The sequence below is a fragment of the Colletotrichum scovillei genome (assembly GCF_011075155.1).
Source record: "Colletotrichum scovillei strain TJNH1 chromosome Unknown Contig00002, whole genome shotgun sequence".
Taxonomy (NCBI): Eukaryota; Fungi; Ascomycota; class Sordariomycetes; order Glomerellales; family Glomerellaceae; genus Colletotrichum; species Colletotrichum scovillei.
In genome coordinates, this window is record NW_023336260.1 from 1,454,322 (window position 1) to 1,480,432 (window position 26,111).

A 26,111-nucleotide genomic window follows, 5' to 3' on the forward strand; every position below is an offset into this window, starting at 1 on the left:
CTGGGTGCGATTACCGGAAGGTTTTGGGAAGAGACGGGCTATTACGTATGAATATTGCCTGAGCTCAGATAATGTAATGAAACATGACTTTGAACGTTCCATCTTGAAGATTCCTGTGTGATTGATTTTCAAACTCGTCCACTTTGTAATAAATCAGATGAGACCGCGAGGTCTAGAACTTGAGTTATACCTACCCCCGGTCCGCGTCTTCAATGCCCCAAAGAGCTATCGTTCCCGTGGTGTGCAATTGGCTTGCCGACTTGAACCATCCTGAAATTTCCATTGTTGAACACAGCACAAAAGAAGAGAAACTGGAATAGCAAGTACTAGTCATTCAACATTAACTATATGTAGACATTTGGCTCGTGATAGAAGGCTGTGACGCTTCACACCTTGGGACTGAGGGAATTATTTCTTTTCCAACACATTGGATGGAAATAGGCAGAGAGGATTTGAGTACGCTGTACTAGGTACTTCACTCCTTCTTCACACGCGAGTCGCATCCAAGATGGTATCCGTCAACCACCAATCCACCCTCTCGAGCTGAGCCTTCTGCGACACCTCGAGCTGCGTGCTTGTGGGCAGGCTCGCGTTCGCGTTACTCTGGTACGCGAACTGCGGGACCAATCTCACGGGGGAATCGACAGACTGCCCTGCTCCCAGGGCGCCGTAGCTGTGCCACGCGGGCGAGGTGGCGAGCTTCTCCTTGTTCGGGTCGCCGCGGCGGATGAAGCTCCCGATGTAGGCGCGCCACTCGAGCGCGAGGCTCTTTTCGAAGGGCGTCATGACGGCCGTGGCGTTTTGGAGGTAGCTGTTGTCGGCGGAGTGGGCGACGTAGTTGAGCGGGTACGGGTTGGTGCTGGAGTAGTTTGTGCCGACGCCGGGGGCGTTGAAGCGGAATGCCCAGACCTTGTTCTCGCCGACGGCTTTGGACATGTACCGTCCCACGAGGCGCTCGGAGCCGGTGATGCCTTGCTCCCCGAACGGGCTGAGGGCCATGATGTAGGACTTGAAGAGGGTCAGGAAGAAGTTGTCTGGGCTGGCGTAGCCGAAGGTGGCGTTGGCGGGGTAGTAGCTTGCGGCCTGCTTGACCTGGCTGTCGGTGAGGTTCCAGATTCCGTTTGTGGATGAGTCGAGGGCGCTCGTGTTGCGGGGTGCCGTGTTGGCGCCCTCGTCGTTGACAAAGCCTACGATTGTCTTGACCTTTGCGACTTTGCCCTTTTTGAAGAGCCGTGAGATCGAGTCCGTTAGGGTGACGCCGTCGATCATGGGGAGGAAGGCGCCTGAGCTGCCGAAGGTGAGGTTGTTGAATTCGCTGGCAGGTCCGAGAATTAAGTTAGCAGAGGGACTTGTACTCTTTTGCCAGCACATGGGACTTTCAAGGTGGTGGTTCCATACCCTGAAGAAGCCTTGTATTTGAGCAAGGCGTTGTAGGCATTCACAAGTGCAGGAACAGAGGCACCTTGAAAGCAGTCCAACTGAGCCTGTCCGCTCGTGCAGTTGAGCAGCTTAAAATACTCGGCGTTGCGGTCCGCGAGCTCGTCGACGCGGAAGCTGGGCGATCTCTGCACGGAACGGGGCACAGCCTTGGAGAACAGACCCTGGTTGTCGCCGTCGTAGAGCACCATCTGCGAGACGACGGCGTAGCCACCGCCGGACTGGCCCATGACGGTCACGTCGCCCGGGTCGCCGCCAAAGGCCGCGATGTTCTGCTTGACCCACCGGAGGGCCTGGCGCTGGTCGAGCAGGCCCGCGTTGGCGGAGGGCAGGGACGGGTGGGCCATGAAGCCGAGGGCTCCCAGGCGGTAGCCGACGTTGACGGCGATGAAGTCCTGGCTCTGGCCGACCCAGTCGCTGAAGTCGTTGTTGGGCGCCGCGCTGTACTGCAGGCCGCCGCCGTGGATGTAGAACATGACGGGGAGCTTGTCGCCGGCCTTGGCCTTGGCGGGCTTCCAGATCCACAGCTTGAGGCAGTCTTCTTGGCCCGGGCCGGAGCGCGGGCCGACGATGTTGCTGTTGATGACGCCGTAGGGGGCGCCGGCGAATTGGACGCAGCGCAGGGCGTTTTGTGTCACGTCGATTACGTCTGAGCCCCGGGTCCCGAGGGCCTTGGGAGGCATGAAGCGGAGGGAGCCGACGGGGGGCTCGGCGTATGGGATTCCCTTCCAGGAGGCGACACTTTTCGCGAACCCAAGAAATTTCAGAGTCAGCTTACTTTTGTCTCGGGAGGATCAAAGACAAGGGGTGCGAGGTTTAGAGTTAGAGTTCCGAACATACGTTCCGTTATTCTGGATCACGCCTAGGTAAGAACCGGCCGAGCCAAGGTTGACGACGGGGTTGGTTGCGTTACCGCTCGGCGGAAGGCCGGCACCAAACGCGGGCGAGGCCGCGAGCAGCAGCGCGGCCGCGCTGGCAGTCGAGACGAACTGCATGACGGAAGTTTGATTGAGCTTGGTGTTTCGCTTTCCTCTCGAGGTGCAATGCCGTGCCCGAGGTCTCAGCTGTAGATCACATCGGTTTCTTGGCGGGAGAAGACGACGAGGATTTTATAGCCAGAGGCCCGGCAGAGGCCCGGCTGCCCGGCTGCCCGGCTGGAGCCAAGCTGAGGATCGCGGGGGGGGAAACATGGGCATGGCAAGGATGGCAGGAAGAATGTTCAGCAGAAGTCGAGATCAGATGAACTGCCGACATGGGGTAGAGATGAAAGAAGCTCCAAGAGAGATGCGTAGATGCTGTCCAAAATGCGGAGAATGTGGGGATTCTCTGGGGTGCACTTGCGATTTCCCCAGATTGTTTCCCCGCAAGGGGGGTCATTGCTTTTCCCCCGAGACCCTCGCATAATGAGCTACCAGAGTACTGGGCCCCGTGGACCATCGTCAACCGTAACATTTAGCATTCTCCCGCAATGGAGAGTGCCAGCTGCTCTTTTAGGGCTCGTGTGGGCCTGGCTTTCATGTCCTAGCCGAGGGTATATTGTTGCCGAGGGTAATGCACCTTTGACGCAACAACTCTGTCTGGGGATTGTCTGAATCCGAGTTTGTGGTTAGTCGTGCATGACGATTCTGTTAAGCTTCAGGATCATCTCAGGCCATGCCCAGTCCAGCAGGGGTTTTCGTTCTCTGGTACTGGGTAGAGTCTGTGTACGGTTTTGCTACTTACATAATCGATAGTCTCACTATTCACAATCTAGCCTCGCGACTTCTCATACTTGCTTCCAAGGTATCCATCGTGTACGCTACGACGAAATACATTCCCGGATATTTATGTTTACAAAACGTCAAGCAGGATGGTTCATACCATAAACCAAGGCTCCCTCTGTCTCCTAGAGGTCCTTGTACTGTGGTATCTACCTGGTTGACTGGTTCCACTAGTCATGGGGTTCTTTTGTGTGACAAGTGTGTCTATCTTATCAATTGATGAAGTACAATCACTGGGAACGATGAGTTATGTCCTCCAAGAAGAGTCAATGTATGTGTGAAACGGATAACGTGAGCAGCGAGCCAATCAGTCTCGGGGGTGTGAGGGGACGGCCCGGGGCCCACTTTCTACCGGCAGCCGGCTCCGGTCGGGGTGGCCCGGAACCACCGAGCGGGAGGCATTCGCTGGCTCGTCGGGGCAAAACACCTTGGACCCATTTGTAGCCAGCAAGTGCAGCGCTTCATTCTTAAACGCCACGAAGACGAATATCTCCTCGTCATGAGCGAAAGAAGGCGTTTTCGTGGCCCGCCCGTCTGGAGTGAAACTCACCCGGCAAAGCCAAGTCACCTGCCTCACCGCTCCCAGGCTCTCCGCCGTATTTATCAATGCAGTGAATTCGTTTAATCCCATAGTGTTGCTTACACTGCAGGATATAAAGGCTATGCGACATAAATGCTGGAAGAGCGGAGATGTGAGCCGGCGTCCAAGTTGACGGTGCAGCAGTGCTGGCTTGCGATAGTGAGGTTCAATCACAAAAGATCAGCCCATGAGGCGACATATTCGCAGTCGAATCTGCTTCTTCCGATCATTGCCCGTGCAACATCTTCCCGTGCCAAACGTCCCTCCGCTTCCTTCTAGCAAGCTGGAAGCAATCGCCACTCTCGCCGCCGCCGCCGCTGACTCTTGCTCCCTGCCTCCCATCTCAGGTGCACATATCGCAGACACTCTGAGTGAGTTTAAAACGCAGTGAAGTCCTTGCATCGTACCTTGCTTTGACTAGACTGGAATGGAGGACCGGCCAATAGGCCTAATCACTATCCAATCCCAGTATGAAGACGGGGCGTTGGCGGGCTCGCGGGTTGTGAGATGGTTGCATTTTCAAAGGTACTATGTACAAAGGTAGGTGCCGTTTATGCGACTACAGGTCGCTTGAAGCGCCTTTCGGGGGCCGCGAGCCTCGGGTGAGAATTTCGCGAGGAATACTCGTCAGCTTACATGATTTCAAGTGCTTCACGGAACGGTGAACGCCGCAGGCGGTTTTGTTTTCCATCAGTCTTGGTAGTAACTTGATTGAACAATATGCTAAATACATTTTCCTCCTGTGAACGCAGATAGGATATCGCGCGCTTTTCTCCGTACTCTGCTGCTATTATGCTGGACTGGGTGGCTGCCTTCGGCCGTATTCAGCGCGTAATATCGTACTGTTGTGATGTGATCTCATTATGTTGATCGGCCGTTTGTCACTTCATATCCGGGACCTCCATAGCGCAGCTATGTTCATTTCCATCGCCCTATCTTACTAGCTTTGTTTTTTTCTCGAATAGTTGATCTTCTTAGATCTGAAGAGCGCCGAACGTCGCAGCAGAGAGAAGCAGAGCGCCAATTGTAAGTCCAAGCGTGTTCACCCCAGCAGGGACATGCACCCCCGCCGCCGCATTGGCCGACGAAGTAGAACTCGAGCTGCTCCCGCTCCCGCTCGCCGAAGACGAAGCCCCGGACCCGGAACCGCCCGACGCAACGACGCTCGCCTGCGCCGAAACGGGCGGGTCGACGTTGCCCGTCGCCGTGGCGGAGGCGTTCACGTTGCCGTTGTCGCGGCAGAAGACCTCGGTGTAGCCCGCGCCCTGCTCGAAGAGGCAGTCCTGGAGGTCCTTGACGGATTGGTCTAGGGCGAGGCAGTAGAGGCCGCAGTTGTCGTAGTAGGCGACCACGTCTGCGTCGTTGCAGCAGGCGGACATGATGTCTGTGTGGTTTCCGCCGTAGGGCATCGCGCAGACGCGGTCGTGTTCGGGGGTGTCGTAGAGGCTTGCGGTGCAGGTTGAGGTTGTGGTTGCCGAGGGGGCGGAGGCGGTGCCTGTTGATACTGCTGTTGAAGACATGGTTGCGGTTTTGTTTGGGGGTTTGGGAGGTGTTGTGAGGTTGTGGTTGTGGTTGGTATTTGGAGTTGGGTATCGTGATGTTCGTTTTTTTATGCTTCAGTCACTGGTGATGGCGGTTGCGGAGTGAGAAATAGAGAAGTGAAGTAGAATCACTAGAGCGGAGCGAAAGGGGGACGGGAGGTAAGTAAATATGGGTTTTGCTCTTTCTACCAAGTCCTTTAGCGAGTCCAAGAAAATCTCATCCCTTTTTCTTTCTTCTCCGTTTCCCTGCTTTTTTGTCGTGTATTGTTTCCCTGCTCTGGATCCTGATGGGCGCGGTGGCTCCAGTCTGACGTGTGACAACAAACGAAAAAGCTGAAAGCCTTTCTGCGCATCCCGGCAGTGCCCCAGCCGCAAACCTGCAAAGCCTGCAATGCAGGTTTAGTTGTGCATCCACCATGCTCTCTCTCTCTCCCTCTTCCCCGCGGTCGATCCTATTAATATTTGGACCGTTGATTGGGAGACTGGCCCCGTTGTCTAGTGGGAGTCGACCCTCCCCGTAATGGCCCATAATGGCGTGGTTTGAGTCCTGGGAGGAGCCTCCTTCGTGTGGAGAATGGGTAAAAAACGTCGAGGGAAAAAGGGAGAAGGAAACATCGCCTTGGGCCGTTGGTTGGAGGCTCCCCAAGCTACCAAGCCCAAGCTTGCCAGCCCGTGTCGTTACATCCGTCCGACGTGCAGTAGTTTACTAACTGGTAGATTGATGTGCTGGGCTTCCCATTGGCGCCGGATCGGCCGCAGCCACGGGGACTGGCCGCTGCCCGGCAACCGGCAATCGGGGAGAGGTAAGGGAGGCACTAACAATTAGATGGTTGCATCCAATGGACTCGGAACCCGGGAGCCCTGTTGGGTGCTGGTGGTGCTGTGCCACCATCTGTGCCACCATCGGGAATTCTCTTGGTTCGATAACTATCCCACCGGTCCTCAGCGGAGCCCGGGAGGGAGCCGGTGCGGTACCCCGCGTGCACCGAGGTCGCCCGGGCTTTGCGACGGGATGTGTCGAGTTTATTGGGCGACCAATTAGAGGGGTTTGCGATACGAGGGAGGAGTCGTCATCTGAGACCTTGTTTGGGAGCAGACGCGCAGAGATGGGAGAAAGTGAGCCTTGAGAGTTCAGCTGGCTGCGAGGCAAAAGCCGGCGGTGCAGATTGTGGCTTGATGACGAGGGGATGACTGGTGAAGTGTCCCGGCCGAGAGGCGCTGTTGCCTCTTTTCACGTAGACCTTAAGTGCCTTACCTTACCTGTCGTTCTTGGTTGTCGGAGGACTCTTATTTTTTCACTGCGATTCTAATTCACTCGAAGGGTCTTCCACATGCTTGGACGAGGGAGAGCAAGAGTCAGCAGCGATGGTGAGAGTACTCGTAGTGATGGCCTCCCTTGAAACGATGATTTGAGGGCTTTTCAGCACGAGAAGATGCTGCACTGTGGTGAACTAGAGAGGATTCGCCTGTGGATGTTATTCATTCGAAGGGCTTATTTTGGCGATTGAACTTCATCACCGCGAGTCAGACTTCACCACCCACCCGGGCATTGGCAGAGTGATTTTCATTTCCAGAACTTATTCTCAGCTCCTCTTGGCCCCCTGCACTGCATTTTTAACTCACGCAAAGAGCGCGTGACGGGCCAGCCACTACATCCTCTTCATTGCACTGCATTTATAGCGCGTGAGAAGGAGATTATTGTTTCCGTGTCGTCGGAGAAAGGAGGCGAATCGGTGACTGCCGAGGGGAAGCAGGTATTCTGCCCCCGAGTTGCCAGCGGAGGCCTCCCGCTCCGTTACACGATGATCGGAGCCGGCTGCCGGTGGATGTGGGTCTTTGGCACCGCCTGACATCTACTAGGCTCATTGCTATAATAGAAATTGTAGGGGTTGAGTACACGTCAAAGAGCCCTGCAAACCCGAATGACATCTAACAGTACCTCAGAACCGAACAGCGAGCTCCATGCCACAATAATGGAAGGAGGGTAGAGAGCTCTAGAACCTAGCTGCGTTACGATGCGAGTAAAGCAAAGACTGGCGGCTACAGAGCCCGGCATGATGTCAAACTGGTGACCTATTCGGGTACCGGGCCTAAGAAACTGACAAAGTGAACCAAAATTTTGCACGAACATATCTTCAGCCTCGGCGCAACCGCTCCTGAGCGACTGAACATGTCCGCCAAAGTCATCCGCGTACCACAGCCCCTCCGTCATTACCGAAAAAAGGCGTCCAAGGCAATCGTAATGGTGTTGCCAACTCAGCGCAGCTGCATCACACCCGCACTTCACTGCATCTTTAACCCGCCCGAAGGGTTCTCAGAGGGGGTGCTTACTTGGCTCCCTTCTGGGTGCGAATAGGCGGTGTAGTTCACTGCATTCTTAACTCACGCGGAGGGTCTTCAACACCCTTTTCAAATAGGCTGAAGACAAGACGTTAGCGTCGGATCCTGTCCAAAGTTGACCATCTTCTCGAGGCTTTACATATTATGATCACATTTTTTTTTTGTCCAATAAGACGAGTTACTCTACCTATGTGCATGTCGCTGCGGAGACTTGAGTTGCTGCGGCTTGGACCTCATCACCGATGAACAGTCGTGACGGCTTGGCCGCTGATGCTTGCTGATAGATCTTGCATTTGGCTTGCATGCCCCTCCTCAGAAGTGAATAAGAAAACTCCGCCTCAATTAAAAATTATCGTCTACACTGCATTCTTAACTCACGCGAAGGGTCTCGGAACCCTGGGGCATGTAGCCCGTTTGCCCGTTTGCCTGCTTGTCTGCTTGCCTGTTTCGTTCACTTGCCTTGCCAAGAAGAGGGGGACGCGCATGAAGGGGGGAGTTGGGCGGCGACACTTCACTGCATTTTTAACTGCTCCAGAGACTGCGTATTTCCGCCCAAACTCCGACTTCCCGCAGCAGCAGGGAAAAAACGGAAGTGCAGATGCGGGTGTTTCTGCCCGGCTTGCCTGCGGGATGTTTCTCCGCTCGGAGCCGGTGATTGTATCAAGTCCGGATCCGAGGGTCGGTAAAAAGTGGATCGTCCGGCTGCCGGTTCGGCTCTTCAAGTGGCGGTCTTCCTGCTCTCTCTCACCTGAGCATGGCTGTTCCCGCTGACAACATCCTTTTTGAGAAGCAAGAAAACATGGATGCAACTTCAAGATAGCGCAGTAAAACTTCGTTCCTGAAAATTGCTTCTGCTGTGGACTGGAAGTCTCAGACCAATTCAGGCCACCTAAGTAAGGGAGGCCCTCGACTTAACTCGAGGCATTATACGTACCGGAAGAAAATAGCGTAACCGATGAGGTTGGACCAAAAGTATTCAAGGCTAGATATGAGGCGCCTCGATTAATTAGAAGCTTACCTTTTACTCAGGTAGGATTACCAAAGAGGTTAAGGTAGGATGATATAACCAAGGTAACATATCCCACGTCTGGACCCTACTTGGAATCGAGGATCTGAAGGGTCTGAACTATCCGCGCTCTAATTACTGCCTAGATCCGGCCTTACTTAACCAGGTATTCTTGTAAGGTAAGCATACCACCCAAAGCTGCACTTTCAAGTTCCACAACCTTATACACATCAGCGCATATCTCCTACCATGTTACACAAGTCTCCCACGCCAAGTAGCACCATATCACAACCTCAATAACCTAAACCTACAACCAAGACCAAATCACCAACAAACGACGAAACTACCACCCATTACAAAGCCTTCTTTTCACAAACCCATGATGAGGCGGGAACGGGAGACGCGGGTGCTACCGTCCCGTATGGGAGCTGGACCTGGACCAAGCCGCCGCGCCCAGCTTCCGAAGCACCATAAAATCCAACATAGTCGAAACGTTCACCAAGGGGAAAACACTGGTGCAACAAACGGCCAGGATACCCGTGCCATCCCACTGACTCCGAATATCCCCCCGCGGACGTGTCAATAGTCTCCGACTCGGCCAGCAAGAGCCTCAGCAGGTCTCCACCACATTCCCCACAAGAAGTCTACATCACACTAAAGGCGAGGGCACGTTAACGAGGTCTTTTTTGAGCGATGAAGCCGTTGCAATGAATGGCTCATCAATACCAAAATTTCACATTTTTTTCCTAGCTCGGGGGTATTCCTGAAAGATAACAATAGGAGCTCGCGCTCCTGTGCCCATGTATCATTAAATGAAAATCACAAAAAAAGAATATCCCGCAAAAGTTTGACCCGGCCGTAGAACGCCTTGCTCGGTGACCGTGGCTTTTTTTGTCAGTGTATGCAGCCCAAATCAAAGATCAAAGTAATTACTCCGTCGCTCGTAACCGGTGAAAGCAGTACTTCAGAGGCAACTGGTTATACCAAGCTCGAGGTCTTGCCTGCCATGCTCGCCTTCGTCTAATTTTGATTTCGTAACATGTTGATAATTATATTCGTGGAGAAGTCGGAGTGGAATGGGGTCGACTGGGTTGAGCACAGATTCGGCAGTGCGCCGATAGGTGTCCCCGAATAAACCGTTCATCCCACAAAGTTCAGCCCGTCGAGTCGACGATGATGACTCTCTAGATCGGATCTACGGATCTAGTTCTCTGCAGCAGCGTTTATGAAACCGCAGTGCTGAAACTGAACGCCATCGAGCCCTACGAGGAACGGGGAGTCTCAGGCGTATCGAATCCTCCATCCCCTCCCTCCGCCACAGCGTCGAGACTCAAAGGGTTGAGACAGCCGCACGAGAGAATGTGGCGTACAAAGGGGGGAGGAGAGGTGGCGTTCAACGGATTTCTTTTTAGGGTTTCCCACTCAGCGACAGATCTAGCGATTGGGTGATGTGTGGCGTCCCTTAGTCGTCATCCAAGCTTCGCCCGCCGCATCACCCGCTCGGTTCGGTCTGAGCGTGGTCGGGGTCCACCTTGGCCAGACGATGTGCCTCGGCTGTATGGTTTCGATAGGGTAGTGCGCTTGATTTGTAACCCCTCTTTCAGGTGTCCTTTGGCCATGATCCAATCTTGGCGATTGTTGTCGGCAGGGTGGGATCCTCGTCGCAATTCGTGCCGTCCCATATCTTTGTGCTAAATTCTTGCGTAGCCCAAGGGGCTTGAATGTTTGGCAATGCCAGTGATTTCTGAGCCGCCGAGAGACCCTTGATGGATGAATCGTCCTCAAAGTTGGTGATATCGAAAGAGTCGTCGAGGGTAAGCTGGCTCGCCTGGCTCGTACTCGGTTGGTGGCCTTGATTAGGAGGGACCCTTTCGATTTCGACGACTACCTCCCGCGTTCTGTAAATCGCCATCTTGGGCTGTCCGTCTGCATCGGTAGCGTTCGCGGCACCTATCGAAGGTCTCCTACTGCTTGGCCCGGAGCTGACGGCAGCGACGTTGACACCTCGCAGTGCGGGTACCTTTGGCTTCGTAACGTTGTTGAGTTCGATGGGATTCGGAGGCTGGCTGCTGATCGTAGCATCGATTCCGCCAACGGGGCGGCCTCTCGCGTAAGTAGGTAACTGCAAGCTGTATTCGGATGGCTGGTACGAGTCTCGGTTGTTGCCATTGAAGTCGGCAGCAGATAGAATGCCGAGATCGCGTTTCCGAGCAACCTTTCCAATCAGCTCGGCCATCGACATCTCGATCTTGAGCTTGACCATGTATGCCAAGGGGTGAAATTGCATATAACTAAAGAGCAACGTTAGCATGCTGTGCACACTTACCCGAAACCCCATCGCCATGTCCACAACGAGAGTTCGGATTGAATGCAAGACCACCTACACAAATGTGTTGTTGAGGCTCATCATCGCAATGATAAGCACGTCCATGCTCAAAGAAAACCCGATGATGAACATGTTGAACTGCGTCAGTCGCTTGTACTTAGTCAGGCCGTGGGTAACCAAGTTCTTCTGTACGATGCGGACGAAATAAATGTTGAGCGCGCCATCGACGATCAGGTAAATGACCTTTTCGCAGCGATCCCACCACTCGTTGATTTCGATATATCTCTCTGATATCTGTAACCGAGCCGGCACCCAAATGTTGTAGACGGAAATGTTGATGGCGGTAATCAGTACGGCGACGCCCACTTTGAGTCGCCATGCCCGCTTCTGGTTGGTAAGAAGAATGGCGCATCGATTAATGATGATTTGGAGGAGAAATTGAACCTGGAGAGCCCAAGTGGTCACTGTGGTGGTCAGTGGATGGCCCAGCAAACCAGATCGTACAAAGTGACTTACAGATGCAAAAGTAGAACGCGAAGCTGATCATGTCGGCAGTAAGTATCAAATCGACAACATCTTGAAGTAGTACTGGTGACTTACCTTGGCGGTATGATGCCTTTGAGATGCAGCCAACATATAATGCTGAAGATGGTACACACGAGGATCTCCAGCCAGATCATCCAGATGTAAGAGTTCCGGTAGATACGATCGCCTTGCCGCCTGTACATGGCGGTGGTCTGCTTGATCGCCGTCCATACTGTGAGCCACCCGAAGCCGAGAGTGAAGCCCCAGGCCAGAGATGCAATGACCATGTCATCTTCGGAGACCTCTTCGAGCTTGAAGTGCGGGGAGAGGAGGGTCATCATGATTGACCAGCCTGAACATCATAGCAGCGAGGCTGAGACATTAACAGATATTATTCCGTATTTTGCTTCATGGTCGGAAGAGATGGGTGTTAGTGGAGAGTTGAGATGAGAAGGGAAAGGAACTGACAAAAGGGATTAAACAACAGAACTTACCGAAAGCATGGTCAACAAAGAGTGGTTCCACGACGTCATGCACAATTGGAAGTGAAAAATCGGAAAATGTCTAGCAGGGTCCCGATCTGGCTTTTCAAAAAGTTGGGCTCGTTCGTGGCCGGTTCAAGAACGGAGAGCGGACGAGCACAGGAGGGGGGCTGAGAGTTAGAATGCGCAGAGGGCTGGTGTTTTTGAGGCGAGCCCTTTAGGCTAGCAGCAAACACTCAGAGTAGCGTTGCGATCGGACCCAAGACGTCGTGTTTCATGGGCGAGTCAGGGAACGGTACACACACAACGGTACGGATGGCGTCGCCTTCAACGAGCCAACACACACTAGCACTAGAACGTTTTTTCACTGCAGCATGGAAGAAAACCAGCCTTCTGCCGCAGGTAACCCACGCTGGAAGCAAACGGCGGCTTCATCCTTCCAAGGCGAAGCCCAGTCGGGGTAAGCGTTAACGCGAGAGAAGAAACCATGCAGCCCCGGCCATTCCGATGGGAGATGAGGATCAGAAGTAACGTTCGCTAGTGGGTGCTATTTTCCCCCCTAATCGCGAAAACGCAAAGCATGTGAGCAAAATGGTCATCCTTCCAAGGGCAATTCCAGTCTCCTGCTGAAAGAAGATGGTCCTTGCTGGCTGACAACGTGGAGGGAGTAGCCAAAACTCTGCTGATGGTGCCAGTGGATAGCAAAGCCAAATATTGAACGACATGGAATGCGAGAGCGGCAGAAGATCGGCCATGGAAGCGGTGAGGGACATGTCTGCAGCTGTTTAAGGCGCTGATCCCTGGCGAGGTGTCATTGGGACATGACTTGGTCGTCGGCATTAGGGCGGGCGACTAAACCCCAAAAGAGACTTTCGTGGCTGCGAAGCTGAGGGATGAGAGGCCCAACGAAGGGAGGGAGTGGGCAGAAAGAAGAAAGCTTGGCATCTGATCTTCGCTGCGAATTCTGCGCTTGGGGACTGTCTTCTCGTCAGCGTAGAAACGTACATGGACGAATCGAACACGAGATGCTGCTGTTGGCTCCGGGATTACCCAAGCCGGTCTTTTTCTCTATTTCAAAAGTCCGTACGGATAGTTAAAAAAGAAGTATGGTGAGCACGTGGCTCGTGCATCTGGAGTCAAGAAGCTGCTCGGATTAGCCCTGGGCTGGCGGAGGTGGCCGACAACCTCCTGTATCTTGAGGACAAAGCAGAGTTTCTTGATGCTTCGCGTGAAACTCCCACCCAAGATTGGCAACGTATGCTTCTCAGGAGTTAATCTGGTTCTGCAAGAAGACGGCGGGAATGCCGCGGACGCCGTGTAACCATCTCGAGGTTTCCTCATCAAACCCCGTAAAACCTCCTGGACGAGCCGTAGTAGCGGTGCCGGATGTTGCACTCCGGGCATTGGAAATTGTCCAAGTAAGGGCCATTTCATATTAACAAGACTTCGTATTCCCTCAGGCTTCGGGATACATGGATGTGCTTGTCGGAAGTGACTGTGAAGGTTTCGACCCAAATCTAGCCCATGGAACGTGCGCCGACTATCGTCTTGGTAATTGGAAGATGGAATCCGCGGCTGCTTGGGGTTTGAAGAGATGGAAAGCTTCCAGTGCATTTGCCGTCCTCCTGGCTCCGGTTACGCATAACAGCTATCGGATATTGGAGGTTTCGGGCAGTTATCTTGGAGCACGTCGCCCCCATCCTTGACGTGAGGTCATATTGGTGTGGCAGGTCGGCTTTTCGTTGGAAGGATTTAAACGCGCGTTCTGGGAACGTTCCATCAAAAAGACGGGATGCATGGATTAGCGAGCCGGCGCGGATCTCATCTCCTTCCTTCTTTTTCTTTTGAGCGTGGAGATTCGGTGGAGTTCGGTATCTCGCAGCGTTGCAGTAAGGCGCAAATACGGTGTTGGCGAAAGACACATGTCTCTGCATACAATCGCATGCTGCAGTCATACCGAAAGCTGTCGGCATAATTAGCCCCCCTGCCAAAAGTCCATGTCCGTAGAGTACTCGAGTCATCGTTTTGCGGGGCATCCGAAGGTTAGTGGCATGCAAAAGACAGGCAGCACACCGGAGCCTGAACATCACGTAATGGTTTGTGATGTCGTTGTGAGTTTAGGTTGCACCGAGGCTATGGTTCCTTTCCCGCAATATGTTCGGCTAGAGGCTGATTGACAAGAAAGAAAGCTGCGGCATTGAGCCCCTGAGGAGCGGGCCGTCCGCAAATCTTCTCGAAGCCGGGTTTCACGATGGGGCTAGTTCTCCCATCTTGGCTCCAATGGCTCCAAGATTAGCTCGAGGTCCCAACGCATGGAGATGACATCTTTCTCGGCCGTTGGCCGCATCAGCCTAGCGGAGAGACCGGCAGCGATGTCGGCAGCAATAGCGGTAGGGGTTGTCGTGCATACGCGGGGGAACCACCACTTCATGAATCAAGTCGTGATGATTTCTTTTTGACGGACAGCACATGTGCGACACATGTGCAAAAGGGCGGGTATCGATTTGAGATAGGCCCAATCACCTGGCCGGTAATAGAAAACATCTTTTCCCGCCGTCTTCGGGGCCGATTAATCGAACGCCAATCCGTCAACCCGGCAGCCGGTTAGCTTTTCGGCGAATTACAAGAAGCTTCTTGTTGACGTTCCGGTGGCATAGTCCTGGACGCGTGGGAATAAGAAGGAGTAAGCAGATGTTGGCGAGTCATTGGGCTCAGTCTAGCCGCCTGCGAGCCTTCAAGTGGTATGGCGAGATGGGACGGACAGAACGACAACACAGAAGGTTTTCCAAGCGTCCCCACCATTATCGAATGGTGCACCGAGAGCCGAGAGGTTTGGTCGTAAGACGCGAATGAGGTAACCTTCGGGGAAAACTCCGGCGTCTGTCAACTGCCGTATGGCGAGGAGCCCGGATCTGTCATCTACGTTTCGAGTATGCATGTCGGCAGCATCTACCACAATTAGTTAGTAATCTTCGGGCCGCGGGCAACTAGACAGTTTCAGTAACGGGCTTTGAATCTGAAGGTTCGACGACGTCCCATCCGAGGCCTTCGCTCGCCGTCTCCAGGAAATCGGTTGTCATCCAATGTAGTGGTCCAAGTCATCTAACAAGAGATAGTGGCAATTCGAGAGCAAGTGTATACGTGCGCAGCAAAGCAGTGAAGTTGGAATATCGGATCTGCGATGTGATGTGCAGTGGGATGGATGGAGTGGAACGGTGGGAGGCTGTGGAGTCGTGGAGGAAGATCCCAGCAGGTGGAGAATGGCATCTGTGCCCACTGCCCGCTGCCCGGGGAAGAGCTTGATGCCCACAACAACAACATCATCCTCCCATTTCACGTGACAACCTCTCAGAGGTGTGGTAGGTCCATACCATGGGCATTATTCACAGTCAATTACAAGCTCCAGCTTTATCGACTAACATTAAGCTCTTGTATTACTATGGTGTCATTCCGTTTACATGTACAAGCACGCCAAAGATATCTATGTACCGGACCCCAGTTTCGCTCTCGAAATCAACTGCAAATGCCATAACCGGGTTGGCATCCAGCACCACAGTAGAGATCCGAATTACCACACCATCCATTCTTGCTGCAGCATTGGTAGTCACCGTTGCCTCGGCAAGTAGCTATTCCTGCACCACACGCACCGTCTCTTGCGACCGGCAGCCCTGAGCTCCCACCGCTGCCTGAGCTACCGCCAGAACTACCGCCGGAGCTGCCACCAGAGCTACCTCCTGAACTACCTCCTGAACTACCTCCCGAGCTGCCTCCGGAACTGCTTCCCGCGCTGCATGTACCGAAGCCCGGCTGGCAACCCGTTCCGCAGTAAGCACTTGTTGTCCCGCAGTATCCATATGCACTGCAGCAGTATCCGGCACCGCAAGATCCAATACCGGAACCGCAAGAACCAGGCTCGCCGGGATTGGGTTGTGTCGGTGTTGTCGATGTCGTCGGTTGGCTAGAAGATGCTGTTGTTGTTGATGGTGCCTACTTGTTTGTCAGCGGGGTGATACTCTGTCTGTAATTCGTTCACCTACTTGGCAGCTCGCGAGTCGCGTGTCTGCTGCAGCTCCCTGCAGCCAGATCTTCATGGTAGCCTGGAAAGATTTGCCGTTATAGGGATTGCTGTCACCGCGAGTTGCCTCCCAAACAGCCACGCCTCCGAACGATGGCCGGCAGTAGTACGCGCTAATGAGATTATTTGCTTGCTGATGGGTGATATAGTTCCCAGCATTGGCAGCATCTGAGGAACCAGGTAGGGTGATGAACACCTTGGCGTCTCTGCTTGGGGTGTTCGACAGCCATTGAACCCAGGCATCGAACGTGAACCCGGCTTGCTGATATGTTGAACCAGGGGTGTAGGATGGGTTGCTAGCCGCCCAAGTCGCAGCTGAGCAACTAGGGGTGTTGTAAAATTGGACAAAGATCATGTCGAACTTAGCGGCGGAGATCATGGCAGCCATATTGGCATCTGGAACGACGCATTGAGGAGCACCAGTCAGGTAATATTGCTTCGAAGCTGTTGCGTAGAATGTACGCAGAAGGGTCACCAGGGCAATGTAGCCTTCCGAGTTGTCTACAGGTAGCTAAGCATCAGCTGCCACTCATGTGATGCATCGACCAGGGAACAGCAAAGATGTTGACAAACCTGTGGATGGATGCTCTATATCCATATCGAATCCGTCAACCTCAACCGCTTGTCCGTTGTAATCGAATGGACGAGGCCCTGTCCAGTTGGGATCTTTCGGTCCGAACATGTACCACAAGTAAGTTGCCAGGAGTTCACCCTCGTTTCTGCCTGTGAGCTGGTATGATACCACGCCACCTCCGAGCGACAGCAAGATCTTCTTGCCATACTGCTGCTGGCACACTGGAATCTGAGCATTGAGACTAGGGCAGTTTGACTGCAACTGATCTTTTGAAGGGTCGAGGACGCCGTTGAAGCCAGGGCCCGGGTAAACTTGGCCGCCGCATCGATTACCAAAATTGGTTCCAGGGTAACCGTTTGCCTGGGCTGGGAAAAGATGCACGAACGAGAGGACAATTACATCGATCTCGGGCTGCTGGCATTGGTTGATCAGGTCGCCCTGATTCGGACCTTGCCCCTGCCACATTGTCAGTCCCAGAGTCGCGAAGATGATTTGAAAACGAGTCTTCTTACGTAGTAGACAACAACATTGTTTTTCGACGTTGGGTCGAAAGCTGCAGAACACCATGAGACTACTATGCTCAACAAGACGAACAAACTGAACAGCGCCATTATAGCAAAGTGGTCTATGGGCAATCAAGAACAGACAAGTGAAAGAAAGAGACAGAAGAGGACGAGAAAATTCCGACGGCCAATACTGGCTTGAACGCAGGCGTCGTCGTGATACTGGAGGCAATGCGGACTTCAGTAACGATGACGTCGGCGCTCAGGTTTAGGAAACTGGGAAGGCGAGTGCACTTGCTGGCTGCTTCTCCATGATGAACGCATTTGAAGGATAGTTCTTTCTCTAAATAACATCTGGAAAGTAGAGGGACAATCGCACCTCCCGCAATCTACATCTTCCATCTTCCAAGAGCCAGGAGCGAACCCCTCCATCACGGCTCCTCCTTCTCTCCTGCGGTCCTGCCGTGGGCGGAAAGTGTCCAGAAAAGAAATGCGGCGGAAATAGTCCTCCCTCCCCGCTGGGCGTTATTGCGATGCAGAATTCCGCGACAGAGTCCGATGGCGTCGCCAATCCAACTTTCCCCGTCACGTTCCCTTTTTTCTGCAAGGGCGACCGTTACCCCTTGACTCATCCTGCCACTCAAGCCGATAAAGGGCAAGATCGCGTGAAGAGGGGGTTGGGGCCATCCTCTACGCGACGCGTCAGAAATGTGCGGAATCTACTGAATTGACTATTGAGGTTGATTTCAGCGTCATTTTGAATGGTTCGAGGACGAGCAATCCTTTGCTTCGTGTAACCCCGCGATTGAGCCTTTCCGGACGGCCGAAGCGTTCGGTGCTTTCGGTGGGGCCGTGCCGCCGAGACCGCCGAATGCCCCACCGAAACCGCCGACCGAGACCAGCAGACTCCGTTCGCACACTTGTTGCTGCCTGCCTTTGTCACAACTCAAAAGAACCTCGAATCATGATAGTTTCAGCTTAGACACCATCGACTTAAGAACGACAAATATTGAATATGGACCTCCCTCAGACAATGCGCTCTCTCGTCGCGCCGAAGCACTGCAGCCCCGTCGGCTGGGAAGTAGCTGAAGTGCCGGTGCCAATCATTACCAACCCCACGGACGTGATAATTCGAGTAAAGGCTGGAGCTGTTATGAAGGGCGACTGCCAGAGATCTCGGGGTTCTCCGATCGTTGCGCTACACAAAGAAAGGTACGTTGAGCACTGGGCCCATGGGCCAAACTTCATCCGTAGGGCTAACAACTCGTTGTCTTCAGTTTTCCCATCAAGATTGGCTGCGAAGGCTCCGGGATCGTCGCAGCTGTCGGCGCGGACGTCAAAACTCTCAAAGTAGGCGACGCAGTCTACGGGCTGTGCTTCACGCGGCCAGCCTTCAGCATCCCCGACCCAGGCTTCTGCTCCGAGTACGCCGTTGGGCCGGAGAGACTTTTCCTGCCCAAGCCGCCACATATGAGCTTCGAAGAGGCCGCCTCACTTCTGGGCTATACCGTCACGGCGTACCAGACCATTAGACGCGGGCTCGCCATCGCAGGACAGGAAACGCTGGAAGGCAAGACCGTCTTCATTCCCGGAGCCCTGAGCGGTGGGGGTTTCAGCGCGATCCAAGTTGCCAAGAATGTCTTTGGCGCCAGGAAGATTATTTCCACGGTTTCGACTCCTAAGATGAGCCTCGTTGAGCAGTATCTTCCGGGCATGGTTGATGAACTGATTGATTACACCATTACAGACGTCGGCTCTGTGGTACCCAAAGGAAGCGTGGACTTCATGTTCAACACGCAGTGGAATACTATGGGTCCCGGAATACCTCTTCTCAACCCCAACACAGGCATACTCATGTCTATCGCATCTATTCCCCCGCCAGCCTTGACGAAAGAGCTCCTGGGGCCCACAATGGTTCCCTTCTGGGTTGTCTGGGTGTTGAACTTGGCCCAGCTTTGGTACTCATTCTTGTTACGCGGCACGAACATCAAGCATGAATTCGTGTCTGGCAATCCCGAGATCAGGGAGGACTTGGAGAAGGCCGGGGAGCTTATCGCTACTGGCAAGGTCAAGGGCGTCTTTCGAGTAGTGGACCTGGCGGACTTGAAGTCGGTGAGGGAAGAGTGTGAGAAGGTGAACAGTGGCAAGGGAGGGATCGGGAGATGCATAATAAGGGTCGAGTCTTGAAGCACCCTCCAATGTGAAGCTTACGACAAACTTTCCCACTATTATCATGCACATAATTTAATGCAGATGTACAAAGAAATCGACGTCTCATGGCACTATGTTTCTCAGCACTGCTGGTTAACACGATTTATTTGATTGCGCCTCAATAGACCCATATCTCATACTCGGAATCAAAGGCCGTCGACAGAATGAGAAACTTTCATTGGCTTGGTATCGAAGGATTCGCGTACGTAATCGTGTCGCATCCCTCGATTTGGCCCAGGTGGCGCCCATCAGCAGTCAGACTGATCCAACGTCCATTCAACTTACATGACGGCGGTGAATAGTTTGAGAGATTCACAACACGACCCTTCGCCGTTGCAGTCATGTCAAAAGACCAATCCCTCCAACTCCCAGATGGCCGCACCCTCAGCTACACCACATTCGGCACCACCCCACAACCGAACCAACCAACAATCTTCCACTTCCATGGCCTCCCAGGCTCGCACCACGAAGGCCAACCCGTCCATGAAGAAGCCACCAAACGCAACATCTGCGTCGTCGCCGTAACGCGCCCGGGCTACGGCGGCTCAACCTTTCAACCCAACCGCACAATCCTCTCATTCCCGCAAGATGTCCTTCACCTAGCAGACCACCTCAAAGTCCAGCGCTTCGCCGTACTTGGAGTCTCTGGCGGTGCTCCGTACGCTCTGGCGTGCCTCCACTCGATTCCATCACCACGGCTCTCCGGTGTGGCTATCGTCTCCGGGATGTTTCCATCGGAGCTGGGCCTGAGCGGCATGATGCTCATGAACCGCCTGCTCTTCAACATTGCGCCGTGGTCCCCAGGTCTGATTGAGGCCATCGCCGACTGGCAAGTCAGGAGTCTTGCTCGGAATTCTGAGCACCCGGAGAGGCTCGCCCAAGCGACGGCTGATGCCTTCAAGAGTCGTCCGGTTGAGGATCGGGAGGCACTGTACGCCGATGATGGCAAGGTCTTGCGGGTGTTAGAGCAGAGCACGCGCGAGGCATTTCGTGAGAGTAGTCGTGGGTTTGCGTGGGAAGCGAAACTATTTGGGAGTCCTTGGGGGTTCGAGCTGAAGGATTTGGCTGTACAGGAAGGGAAGTTGGTTATCTGGCATGCGGGCAAGGATGTCAACGTCCCATTAAGGATGGCTCAGGATGCGGCGGGACTGATTCCAGGTGCGGAACTCAGAGTCGTTCAAGAAGAGGCGCACATCAGTTTAATTTCACGTCGGATTGGGGAGGTAGTCGACAAACTTGCAGAGATGTTAACGTCCTAACTATTTGATGTAGGTAGATTCAACAAGGCATCACGCCAATAGTCCAAGAGTGTAGCTTGTCAAAAGCCTTTCGGGGCGACATGAAGAATATTCGTTGCCCCATGGACGCACTGTGTTCTCTATTTTCGATTTGAGAACGCCGACTTGCAGAATGATACGATGCGTGCATGCAATGCCTGCAATCCATGCCAAATGAGTCGACCATCCGGTTGGTTTGCTTCCTAGAAAACGACAACGCCGGGTACGAGACCCGCTGCTGCGGCGTTGACGAACATCTGGTTCGTTCTCTAACTCCGGATAAAAGCGAGGCAGTGGGTCTTGGAAAGCGAGAACTGATTTCGGACGTGATATTTCATGCATAGACCGGCGACTTGCACCAACACCGGATAGTTCCCCGGACCTTACCGCTGGCAACATGGACCCCTCTTTGCTCAGATTGACGACTTAAGATACCTTGACCTCTCACCTGTATCCAAAGGGCCCGACTCACAGCCTCACTGTTCCTATTCGTTGCTAGTTTCGGAAGAAGACACTAAACTCCTAGAATGACAGCTTCAACTCCCACTTCTCCTTCGCCAGTTTTGGCTCCCAGGTCGAACTCATCTTCGCCAAGAAGGAACGAAGTTTCCGGAAATGACCATGTCGCTGCGCAAACCGAAAACAACCAGATCGAAGTTGACGATACGGCTAGTGTTCGTGAAGCCTCTCAGTAACGATGGATGAGTGAAGATGTTGCTCACATGCACGACAGCTCAACGAGACAGTATCATCCATTGACGATCGGATGCAAGTTTCTGCCTTTCACGATTCATTTCTATGCATGTATGCTGACTGCCATTTCCAGTTCGACTTACACAGCGTCTCTATCATCTAGTGTGGTGGACTATCCTACCGAGAACGGTCGGCGTTACCACGCGTTTCGAGCGGGCAGTACGTGACAGTCACTCGTTTCGTTTAGAATTTATCCCAGTAGCTGACAGCAAAACAGCGTACCTTGGACCTAACGACGAAGTAAGAAGAAATCTGTAATTGTTCAAGAAGTGCCGCGAACCGACTAACACGATCCCAACCGTATAGAGCGAGATGGACAGACTAGACTTGAATCACATGTTGATCATGAAGACAATTGGTCGAAAACTCTTTCTGGCCCCGATTCCGCCTCAGAGTATCCATAGAATACTTGACATCGGCACCGGCACGGGAATCTGTATGTCTTGATGATCAGCAGCGCGCTACCCGTATTATGCTGATTCGATTTCTAGGGGCTATCGAAGCAGCAGATGTGTTTCAAAACGCAGAGGTATTCAAGCGAGAAACACAATGCCGAACGGTTGTCACTTATCGCCTGTTTCTGACCATGCTTATAGATTCTGGGAATCGATCTGAGTGCAATCCAACCTTCATGGTATGAGCGATAATTGAAGGCGATACTCTAGGCAGAGACGTGTTTCACTAACAACTTGAGAACCAGGGTGCCGCCCAATGTGAAATTTGAGATTGACGACGTTGAGAGTCCTTGGGTCAACGAACACAAATTCGACTTCATCTTCTGTCGTTACATGGCGGGCTCCATCGCAGACTGGGAAAAGCTTATTAAGAACACCTTTGAGTACGTTTCTTCGCGACATAACATCTCCTGCCGCTAATCAGATGCACACATGCAGCAACTTGGCGCCCGGAGGCTGGGTCGAATTCCAGGACTACGACATTTCCATCGTCTCGGATGACGGCACGTTGACCGAAAAGCACCACACTTCGAAGTGGATGAGTCTGCTCATCGAAGCATGTGTCAGTGTTGGGCGTGATCCTCGCCCTGGACCCAATATTGAAGGTTGGGTCAAAGACGTTGGGTTTGTCGATGTGGTCCATCAGAGATTCAAGATGCCTATCGGGCCTTGGCCAAAGGACCCGCACCACAAGGATGTCGGTATGACGAACTTGATCCAGCTTCTGGATGGACTGGAAGGCTTCAGTCTGCGGGCCTTCTGCGGCATACTTGGCTGGACGAAGGAGGAAGTCTTGGTGCTTCTTGCTCAAGTGCGCACTGAGCTGAAGTCTGGGAGTTTTCATGCTCGTAGTGCAATGTGAGTCAAATCCATCACTCACGAGGTGAACACGCAAAGTGCATTCACTAACTTCTTTCCAGTCATGTGGTCTACGCACAAAAGCCGGAGGATAAAACGGAGGACTAATGCGAGAGGGGAAGTCGTGTTAGAGATGGGTGATCTTGTCAATTTGATCTGGCGACGTGAATCGAGAACCCTTTTAAATTTGACCATCTCGCACCAAGCCACTCTACATCTTGTGGAAAGGTCTCCCGTACTGCAAATCACATGCACTCTTCCCATGTGCCACGATGTGGCTCAAGTGCGGGTAGAGAAATGGGGCCATCTAGCAATCGCGCGATCGAACTCAGAATGCGGGTGAACTAGCGTCTGCCCAGGGCGATTCCGGGTGAGACATCACATCTGCTAGCGGGAGCTCGAGGTATGGTGCTCATTTATAGGTACCGGAAGGAACCGATGAAGATCCCGCTCCGGCAAACTAGGCCCGATGCGTCTTCAAGCCCGCTCCCGTTCGATCCATCCGGGCTGATTCTCCAAGCCATCGACGCCCTGGTTGCTATTTGACGAGAGTCTCGCCCCAGACACCTCACCGAAACCGAACGATGGTGGCCGGAATCAAGCGAGACTGTCAGCCTGGGAGAGGAGGCTCTTTGAACAGCCACGCCGCCGAGATGAACCCTCTTGCAGCCATGTCTCGTGGGCATTCTTGTCTGGAATGCGTGGTTCTCGTTGCTAGAGTGCAACGGGTAGATGGTTTTAATGGAAGACCCCCTCTCGAACCTGTCTGTTGGTGCTACTCTTTCCTTGAAAGTGTTTTTTCAGGTGTCACAAAAACCGTCAGGGACGCGCCATATTTGATTTCTTGGCGTCCACCAGAGATCAACTTCGAAATTGCTTATCAGAGCCGCGGCCGTTGATTGACATCATGCGGACAACCTTGGTGGCTCTTCTTGTCAGGGTGACAACGATCTTCGCCCAACAGCTAACTTTACCCGATGTTCCGGGCCTTTCACTCGACGATAACCCTCCATGCGCTGTAAGAAGACTGGAAGCACCTCATCGATGACTAGGTACGGCGGTGTTAACATGAAGTCAAGCTGCCTTGCCTCTTGACAGGCCTCAACCAAACGAACTGCCCCACGAATGACCAAACATGTCTGTGTCAGGACGACGACTTCATCAAATTTGTGGAAGGATGTGTTGTTATGAGCTGTCCGCTCAAGTACGCCATCAGTAGGTTGTGGTCTATCCTCACTTGGAAGTTATTTGTCTGATGTCTACTTCAGTCACGCAAAACATCACATGGACCGCATGCGACTTCCCTCTGCACAACGAGGTACCAGCGACGAAAGTAGTTCGGATCGTTCTGTTTGCGATGCTTCCAACACTCGCCATAATCCTTCGGCTAATAACGAAGTTTGCTCGGTTATCACCATGGGGTTGGGATGACTACACTATTATTGTGGCATACGTAGGTCGCTGATCAGTTCGGAAAGGCCTGAACAAGACACTAATATGATCTTTGAAGATTATACTTGTGGCGTATGTGTCATTGCACGTCTTTCGTAAGCCACCGAGGTATTCTTGTCTTCGAAAATGCGCTGACATTATTGAACAGTCGAGGATAACGGTGCCGGGAGAGATCTATGGACTCTCAGTGACACAGAAATCACCCATTTCTTCAAGGTATTCAACGCCTGCCGCTTCTCCGCGGACGTCATATCGTCTGTACGACTTGCATCTGGGGCTATTGTTGCTAACATCAAATCTTACAGGGCTTCTATGCACTACAAACATTATATCATTCCTGCATCGACATCATCAAGGCATCGATTCTCTTCATGTACCTTCGAATTTTTCATCTGCCTGGTGAAAAGATCACCATTGCGTTGTGGGTCACGCAGGTCCTCAACCTCATGAACGGCATCATCTTCATCTTCGTTGGCCTGTTCCAGTGCAATCCCGTGAGTCTTGCATGGACGTTCTGGACAGGGGATGCGACTGGAAAGTGTTTAAACATTGTGTATCTCGCGCTGGCACACGCAGGGATCAACATTGCGCTGGACGTTTGGATGCTCATTCTACCCCTGACACAAGTTTGGGGCATGAATCTGGCTCGCCGCAAGAAGTTTGCGATCATGTTCATGTTCAGTCTCGGTCTGTTGTGAGTATCTTTATATCCATCTCATGAAGCACCGCAGGTTACTGACGCATTCGGTTCAGTCTCACAGTTGTAAGCTGCATCCGAATCAAGGCAATCTTGGATTTTAGAAAAGATCCGCTCAACCCTACCGGTAAGCTCCTGACTGTTTCGCTCCACACGATGAAGCTTGAGTACTGATGCATTTCACTCCATCGCAGTGGCCATGATGCCGAGCGTCATTTGGACGGACCTTGAGCTTTACGTTGGAATTTTCACAGCTTGCATACCGACTCTTCGTCAATTCTTTGTTCGGTTCATCCTTCGACAGTCAGAAAAGAAGAAGCGCTTGAGTTCGGCTGCGGCTGAGTATAGAGGCTCAATGCTCACGCCCAAGAAGGGCGGGTCACAGCAAATGAGCGAGCTCGACACCATAGATGAGAGCAGCCACCATAATTCTCCATAAAATCATAATAAGAGAGTGAGATTGTAGGACTTACCCCGTCCGTAGGTATAATAATAAAGTGCATGCTCAATGTTGGCATATGTAGATATCAAATATTCAAGGTTACTACTCACAGTTGAAGAAGCTGAGCCGCCTTTTCCTGTCTGGTGGCTATCTTAGTCCTGTGGAGTGTTCCTTCGTGGAATCTGATCACCTTGATTGACCATAACCTGAATCTTGTCTCTTATATATTGTCGCCGCATGAGTATTTTTCGAAGGATAGAAAAAGTGAAAGAAAAAGTGGCCACCTCTCGAAATTTATTCGTCACATCGTGAGCTCCTGCATCAGGGAGTAAGGTAGCTTCGTCAAACTACCTTGAGACAAATACTGAGCCTTATCGGTACTATACATGGAAGAATAATGACTGCTACTATTGTCAGCTCTTTAACTAACCGACCTTGACTTTCAAAATTGGGTCTTGCGTCATCCCGTTCATCTACTTGCTATTGTTTTCCTAAATCATGAAAGTGATGATGCCTTGCGTGAGGTAGTATCTCCTTGGTATCGATGGAGCCAAAGACTTATATTCAATCGTACAGGAGACATAAATAGTTTCAACACAGGCTTGCTCTCGATATGCGTGTTTGCCTTTGAAACTGTGCCTCTGCCAACCCTCCCGTTGTCCGGACAGCAGGATCCAACAGTAGTTTGCCCATTTGGCTCCAACATGTGCAACAAATTTGGCATAGGGAAATGACACCACAGAACCTACCAACAGCTCGAGAACCCCACATCCCCGGTCTCAGAGCGGAATTCTGAAATGAGGCTAAGCTCTCCCCC

The 26,111-nt window shown here is 52.7% G+C and overlaps 8 protein-coding genes across 8 annotated transcripts; 4 read left to right on the forward strand and 4 right to left on the reverse strand.

Annotated features, from left to right (window-relative positions):
• Positions 1 to 486: 486 nt before the first annotated feature.
• Positions 487 to 2,432, reverse strand: HER10_EVM0000311 (cholinesterase; the record flags this gene model as incomplete). The annotated part of the gene is made up of 3 exons (XM_035470098.1): positions 487 to 1,315; positions 1,399 to 2,178; positions 2,278 to 2,432. 3 exons carry the CDS (start codon positions 2,430 to 2,432, stop codon positions 487 to 489), a joined length of 1,764 nt encoding a protein of 587 aa, XP_035336794.1.
• Positions 2,433 to 4,479: 2,047 nt separating this feature from the next.
• Positions 4,480 to 5,512, reverse strand: HER10_EVM0006656 (uncharacterized protein). The gene has a single exon (XM_035476236.1). It carries the CDS (start codon positions 5,295 to 5,297, stop codon positions 4,752 to 4,754), a length of 546 nt encoding a protein of 181 aa, XP_035337301.1. The 5' UTR covers positions 5,298 to 5,512; the 3' UTR covers positions 4,480 to 4,751.
• A 4,018-nt stretch (positions 5,513 to 9,530) lies between these two features.
• Positions 9,531 to 12,154, reverse strand: HER10_EVM0003248 (uncharacterized protein). The gene is made up of 4 exons (XM_035472932.1): positions 11,591 to 12,154; positions 11,507 to 11,529; positions 11,049 to 11,454; positions 9,531 to 10,955 (listed from the first exon to the last, which is right to left on the reverse strand). Exons 1-4 carry the CDS (start codon positions 11,854 to 11,856, stop codon positions 10,265 to 10,267), a joined length of 1,386 nt encoding a protein of 461 aa, XP_035337036.1. The 5' UTR covers positions 11,857 to 12,154; the 3' UTR covers positions 9,531 to 10,264.
• Positions 12,155 to 15,510: 3,356 nt separating this feature from the next.
• HER10_EVM0008456 (chitin recognition protein) lies at positions 15,511 to 16,460 on the reverse strand (the record flags this gene model as incomplete). The annotated part of the gene is made up of 3 exons (XM_035477976.1): positions 15,511 to 15,984; positions 16,035 to 16,281; positions 16,327 to 16,460. 3 exons carry the CDS (start codon positions 16,458 to 16,460, stop codon positions 15,511 to 15,513), a joined length of 855 nt encoding a protein of 284 aa, XP_035337447.1.
• A 1,704-nt stretch (positions 16,461 to 18,164) lies between these two features.
• Positions 18,165 to 19,336, forward strand: HER10_EVM0010938 (alcohol dehydrogenase; the record flags this gene model as incomplete). Its single annotated transcript, XM_035480382.1, has 2 exons — positions 18,165 to 18,361; positions 18,427 to 19,336. The coding sequence occupies 2 exons, from the start codon at positions 18,165 to 18,167 to the stop codon at positions 19,334 to 19,336; spliced, it is 1,107 nt and encodes a 368-aa protein (XP_035337667.1).
• A 301-nt stretch (positions 19,337 to 19,637) lies between these two features.
• On the forward strand, positions 19,638 to 20,619 carry HER10_EVM0001248 (alcohol dehydrogenase; the record flags this gene model as incomplete). Its single annotated transcript, XM_035471003.1, has 1 exon — positions 19,638 to 20,619. Exon 1 carries the CDS (start codon positions 19,702 to 19,704, stop codon positions 20,617 to 20,619), a length of 918 nt encoding a protein of 305 aa, XP_035336879.1. The 5' UTR covers positions 19,638 to 19,701.
• A 528-nt stretch (positions 20,620 to 21,147) lies between these two features.
• On the forward strand, positions 21,148 to 22,811 carry HER10_EVM0009147 (methyltransferase domain-containing protein; the record flags this gene model as incomplete). The annotated part of the gene is made up of 10 exons (XM_035478646.1): positions 21,148 to 21,311; positions 21,371 to 21,405; positions 21,464 to 21,549; positions 21,608 to 21,630; positions 21,697 to 21,826; positions 21,882 to 21,919; positions 21,987 to 22,024; positions 22,091 to 22,228; positions 22,284 to 22,703; positions 22,766 to 22,811. Exons 1-10 carry the CDS (start codon positions 21,165 to 21,167, stop codon positions 22,809 to 22,811), a joined length of 1,101 nt encoding a protein of 366 aa, XP_035337515.1. The 5' UTR covers positions 21,148 to 21,164.
• A 471-nt stretch (positions 22,812 to 23,282) lies between these two features.
• On the forward strand, positions 23,283 to 25,571 carry HER10_EVM0010116 (CFEM domain-containing protein). The gene is made up of 8 exons (XM_035479585.1): positions 23,283 to 23,721; positions 23,783 to 23,918; positions 23,972 to 24,156; positions 24,214 to 24,250; positions 24,304 to 24,371; positions 24,461 to 24,849; positions 24,909 to 24,979; positions 25,047 to 25,571. The coding sequence occupies exons 1-8, from the start codon at positions 23,611 to 23,613 to the stop codon at positions 25,289 to 25,291; spliced, it is 1,242 nt and encodes a 413-aa protein (XP_035337602.1). The 5' UTR covers positions 23,283 to 23,610; the 3' UTR covers positions 25,292 to 25,571.
• Positions 25,572 to 26,111: the final 540 nt, after the last annotated feature.